The sequence below is a fragment of the Eublepharis macularius genome, chromosome 3 (assembly GCF_028583425.1).
Source record: "Eublepharis macularius isolate TG4126 chromosome 3, MPM_Emac_v1.0, whole genome shotgun sequence".
Classification (NCBI taxonomy): domain Eukaryota; kingdom Metazoa; phylum Chordata; class Lepidosauria; order Squamata; family Eublepharidae; genus Eublepharis; species Eublepharis macularius.
The window spans coordinates 59,050,729-59,056,728 of NC_072792.1; the positions used below are offsets into that span (position 1 = coordinate 59,050,729).

The 6,000-nt window shown below is 45.2% G+C and overlaps 1 protein-coding gene across 2 annotated transcripts in view; it reads right to left on the reverse strand.

Annotated features, from left to right (window-relative positions):
- LOC129326080 (E3 SUMO-protein ligase ZBED1-like) overlaps window positions 1-5,287 on the reverse strand; it is a 198,868-nt gene extending 193,581 nt beyond the window's left edge. The window contains exon 1 of one of the 2 annotated variants that reach the window (XM_054974186.1): window positions 5,084-5,287. In XM_054974186.1, coding sequence (XP_054830161.1) covers window positions 5,084-5,195 — 112 coding nt within the window. In that variant the 5' untranslated portion in view covers window positions 5,196-5,287. The remainder of the gene's footprint in view (window positions 1-5,083) is intronic. The other variant, XM_054974187.1, reaches the window with a different exon arrangement.
- Between the last annotated feature and the right edge of the window lie 713 nt (window positions 5,288-6,000).

A 6,000-nucleotide genomic window follows, 5' to 3' on the forward strand; every position in this document is an offset into this window, starting at 1 on the left:
GTCTCCATAAAGTAATCCACCCTCCCTTTTAACAGGGAGGATTTTTTTATGCTCTCACTCTGTTTTGATACTCAGAATGACTTTATCTATAGGTTTCTTAGCTTTTTGCTCCTTCTTTCTGTGAGATTTCTGATTGAAGACTGAAAAATAAAAATGTTTGGAATGCTGCTTATAATTATATTATAATAAGAGAGATTAATTCAAAGTACAATATTGATGAGGGAAGTAAAGACACAGGGAAGTAAAGTGATATTGAAAGGTGTGCATTTGTTAATCTAATTCAAACCGACTATGTACAAAAAGGGAATATGAATTAAAAGTTTAGAATCAAAAGAATCAGATCCTCCTTCTGAATGAAGAAACGAATTTCAGTTATGCTAATATTCCTAAGATACTATTTACTGGAACAAATCACAATAAATATAGGTTCAGGACAGCTAATTTTGTTTACAATGACACCTGCTGATACACAGTTCAGTACTGTTAAGAAATGTAATTATTAACCATATTTTTATTTGCCATTCTCTGAAACTGGACTCAAATTTACCTGTTGTTACTCTTACTGACTGCTAACTCCATGACATCTATAGTCAACTATTTTCTCTTACTTTGCCAGCTAGCAAAAGTGAAGATATATTTAGTTAGTTTAGGGTATTAGGTTTATTTCTAGTAATTATTTTATATTTAAAAAATACCAGTTATACTTCTTTAAAATTATTTTAGATTTTTATTCTGCCCTCCCCACAAGCAGGCTCAGGGCGGATCACATCATTTAAAAGCCACAATAAATATCACATTTTCATAAAAACAATTTAAAACATTTAAATTCCATCAACATTATAGACAATTAATTAAAACAGAAGCGAGAGATGTCAATATTAAGCAATGTGGAAACAGGATGATGGACAACCTAATTGGGAGGGTTCAGATCATTTTCTTCCCTCTCTACCATGCTGGTGGAGGTTTGGCTCAGCCTCAACCATATGCCTGGTGGAATATCTCTGTCTTACAGGCCCAGCAAAAGGATAACAAATCTGGCCGGGCCCTGGTCTCCATAGACAGAAAGTTCCGCCAGGTCAGAGCCAGGATCAAGTAGGCTGTTTCTCTCCTGATTGGAGCATCATCCGGGGAATATATAGGGAGAGGAGGTCCCACAGATATGCTTGTCCCAATCCACATAGGGCTTTGTAGGTTAACACAGAACCTTGGATCTGACCCAATACTCCACTGGCAACCAATGCAGCTGGCGTAGTACAGGTGTTATATGAATCCCACTTGGCCCTCTTGAATAACATGTGTAGCTGCATTTTGGACCAGCCGTAATCTCCGGGTCAGGCTCAAGGACACCTCTGCGTAGAGTGAGTTACAGTAATCCAGTCTGGAGATGACCACTGACTGAATCACTGCAGTTAAGTCGCAGGTTGAAAGGTAAGTGACAAGTTACCTGGTCTGCCGTAGATGGAAAAAAGAGGACCTGGTAACCGCTGCCACCTGCGCCTCCATTTTCAAGGAGGCATCCAGAATCACCTCAAAGCTCTTAACCCTCAGAACTGGTACAAGTGGTGCCCCATCAAGGGTTGGGAGCCAGAGTCCTGAACCTAAACACCCGACCGTGGAGAAAAGAGACAAGCCACTGCAAGGCAGTCCCTCGTATCCCCACACTGGCAAGGCGGTGGGTCAAAAGTATCAACATTATCGAACGCTGCTTAAAGATCCAATAATATCAGCAGCGCTGAACCACCTCAATCCAGATGCCTGCAAAGATCATCTGTGAGGGCAACCAGCAATGTCTCTGTTTCATGTCCTGGGTGGAACCTGGACTGGAAGGGATCTAGGGCTGAGGTATCCTTCAGGAAACCCTGCAGCTGTTCCACCACTGCCTGCTCCATCACCTTGCCCAGAAACAGGGCAAGGTAATTGACTGAGTCAGAGGAGTCCAAGGATGATTTCTTCAAGAAAGGCCTCACCACGGCTTCCTTTAGTGCCCCGGGAAAAGCCCTGGAGTCCAAAGATAAGTTAACAATGGCCTCCAAGGAGGACCATAGCCCATCAGCACTGGCCTTCACCAGCCATGACGGGCATGGGTCCAAGGGGCACGTGATGGGCCTCACTGCTCGCAGGGTCATGTCAATCTCATCCCCAGAGAGTGGTCTGAAATGATCAAGTATCGGCCCAGAAGATGGCCAAGGAGTCTCTAGCTCATTTACTGTATCAATCATGGCTGGCAAGTCGCGGCGGAGAGACAAAATGTTATCAGCAAAGAAGCTCCCAAAGGCTTCACAGCTAATATCTGAATTCAAAATTTGGCATCCTCCCTGATAACGGAGACCAATGATCGAACCACATTAAAAAGTTTTGCCAAGCGAGAGCTAGCTAACGCGATGGAGGCTGTGTAAAAATCCTTCTTCACAGCCTTCACTGCCACCTCATAGGCTTTCATGATCTTGCCTCTTCATCCCGACATCGTTGCCACACTCGCTCAAGCCATCTTAGATCCTGTTTCTGGACACATTTCAAGTTCTCAAACCATGACAGTCAGTTTAAGTGTTGCATTTATTCAGTTTTCCTCCAAATGTTAATTTTCCCTAAACCAATAAAAAGGGTCATTCCCTAGTTTCAAAATCTCTCAAAACATTTCTAAATATATTTAGAAGTGTGGGGTTATACAGCGTCCACTGGCCGGCTGCCTGACGTATGGGTACAGCACGGGGCTATGTAGTGTCCACTCATTAGCTGACTCACGTATGGGTTGCAGTACATTATCTGTCTGCTTACCTCCCCCTGTATGTTGATGGGCAGGAACCTAGCACTGACCCCATCTTGGGACAGTTAATATCTGTTTAATTGTTGATTTTATGATATGAACTCTTGTTTTATACTGTATTGTAATTTTTATAACTGTTGTACCTTGCCCTGAGCCCGCTTGCAGGAAGGGTGGGTTAGAAATTTTTATTATTATTATTATCATCATCATTATTGTCATTATTATTCATGTTAAATATTTACTACTATAAAATTACTCAAGAAGGCATAAAAGTGGAACTGTCACAGAAGAAAGCAGAACGCACCTAGCTAATAATGGCTTGGAAGCTTTCAGGAGGGCATATTTCTCAATAGTTATTTAGATCAAGGTGCCCATCCCAAATGCCACTCAAGATGCTGACAGTCAGGAATAACAACTAGAAGTTCTACTAATATGTGGATCAATCTCACATGAGGAAAGACACTGCTGGCCTTACTCTATGAGTATCCATAAACTTCCTTACTTGGAAAGTAACTAGAAATCTCAAGATAAAAGGCAAATATATGCTATTTTGAACATAGGCCATGTGCATTATTCATGTGCCCACCACAGTCATGGTTAAAGTGGGAGAAGTCTTCTTAAAGTATAAAAATAGGATGTTCCATCCTCCCCATGTTGATATCTCAAGGAATTTTTTTCCCACATAGCTTGACTATCAAAAGTGCAGTATGATATGAGAAAACTGCCTGGAGTGACAGCGTGGAAGAGATCAAGCAAATGAAGATTTAGCTCCTCTCACTAACATGCTCCTTTTTCATATTAAATGAGTAACACAATCCCACCTCTACTTTTTATGTCAATGGGCAGACATATGAAAAAGCATAGCTATCCTGTCATGTCTCTGCAACTCTGTATGCTTTCACAAGAAATCACACCACAGGGCAAGGGACTAGATAAGCCTGGAAGGAAGCCAGTAATGAAAACCTGAAGAGCATCCTGAAGAGCATCCAAATGAAGATAAAGGGCTCTTTGTCCAGTCCTAGATGATCAAGGTGTGTGGGAGGGGCTCATTAAAACATCCAAAATGACAAATCAGAAGCCATGCATGGTACTGCATAGATCCTATGTAAGCAACAGAAAAGGCAAGGAGACAAAAAACCTCCACGCAGACATTAACTGCAACCCATGCTTTCTCTCTTCTACCCTAGACCGGATTTCATGAACTAGGAAAGTTTAACTTCAGCTTGTAATATTAAGTAGGAAAGTGCCGTTAAATTATTTACATAGTCCTGGGCGACTATGAAGAAATCCTAACCTGCAGTTCTTTTCAAGCCTGGGTCATAGTGAAAGTCAGCCACTTCAGGCTGGGCATTAAACAGCATGCATGGATGTGCCAGCCACAGCTGTACCCAAACCTGCAGAGGCAGAGGAAGGCCCTCTATCAGTACCAAGGAAGGTAGAGTGCTGTTCTCCCCCAAAAGATGTATTAGGGCTAAAACCTTACTTAGCTATAAAACTCGTTTGGATTTACATACACAGTAGAAGTTTAAGGATGTCAACTGCTTCCTTTTTGGTATACACAAAGGGCAAGCCCTAAGAGACATCAGCTCTTTAGGTCCAGCGGAGTTAGCCGTGTTAGTCTGTAGTTGCAAAATAGTAAAGAGTCCAGTAGCACCTTTAAAACTAACCGACTTTATTGTAGCATAAGCTTTCGAGCTCTTTTCGTCAGATGCAGCTCTTTAGGAGGACTAGGCAGGGCTTAGGGGTCCAGCACCCCATTTTAGTGTTAGATGTACACACAACGTCCACGTACCAACGAGAGTGAACTGGCAGCGCAGTTCCTGCAGGAAAGTAATTGGAGTTTCTTGCCCAGGAGCAGAAAACTCGAAAGGGGGCGTGTGTACGTTTGCTGAGGAGCAGAACGCCTTCGGGAGGCCAAGGCAGCGGGCAGCGCCTGCAGAGCGGAGTTTGGCACCGCTGACAACGTGGCCTAACTTTGCCTTTGCTCTGCAATACGAGGGCCGAGGAAGGGAAGTTCCCTCTGGGTGATTCCTAGCGAAGAACTGAAGCCCTGGGGTACGTTTTGCTCAGCCTGCCTTCTTTCAGGAAAGCAGAGTCGGGCTGAGCGGCACAACGGCATTTTCAGTCCTCTCTGCTGGGCGGGAGGAGGCAAAAGAAATAGACGAGCCCGGAGTCCTGATGGCCGCATTTCCCCTTTTTGCCTCCTACAGATCACACGCTAACCCCACGGCGGGTGGCGAGGCATAGGCGCACCCAAGTTCCGCGCTAGGCAGAGATGCGCCCACTGTCGCCGCAGCCCCTGGCGCGAAACCCACTAACCTGGCTTGAAAGGGCAGCCCGGGCGGAAACGGCGGAGTAACTGATGCAGCACGACACGAAAGCCGATATAATAGACGCGCAGGGCAGGCAGAAGCAGAGACAATAGCGACATGGCTGCCTGGCAGTCTCCGGTTCTTTTGCTGCTGCTACCGTAGCCGCCGCCGCCACTACCATAGCCTCCTTGCTCTCTTCGTGGGCGCGGAAAAGGAGCCCGGCCACCGCCCCCCAACACGAGGAAGGGCACGCCTCCGAAGCCACGCGCCTCGGAGCTCCAGGCTCGGCCGCCACACCCAGCGGAACAAGAGAGCGCCCGCCCCGGCTGCCTCTCCTCTCTTGCCGCTCTGCTCCCTTCTGGGCATGTGCGCATTCCGCTGGGCGAGCTGTCAGCAACAGACGCTCGGGTTTTCCCCCCGGTTTCCAGTTCCGTAGATATTGTTCTGAAGGCAGAATGGGCACGAGCGAGAAAGAAGACTTGCATACTATTAGGGCTGCAGAACGAAATTCCAATAATATTCCAAGCTGCCTCTTCGTGTTAGTACATACTGTCTGGTTTGTTATTGCAGGTCAGTTAATTCGGATTAACCCCACTGATTGCTGTACTCGAACAAACATTGGATGTGGTGTACATAAAGCCTGTACATAAAGTGTTAATAGGCCTTGTCCTTAATCTGGCTAATTTGATAGTTACATCTACACTAATGTATTAATAACGCTGGATGGTCTAGCTGTTTGGCTTCTACAAACTAACAGGGCAAACTCCTTTGAAGCCAACTGATACACACACCAAAAGGAGATGTTTACATATACTAGCAAAGGAATGTTTTGATTGCTCCCTCCCCCTCCCCCCCAATTGCCTCTTCCCTCTCTTGCTCTTCTGTGTTTGACCAGTCTCTGTATCAGGCATCTGACGAAGAGAA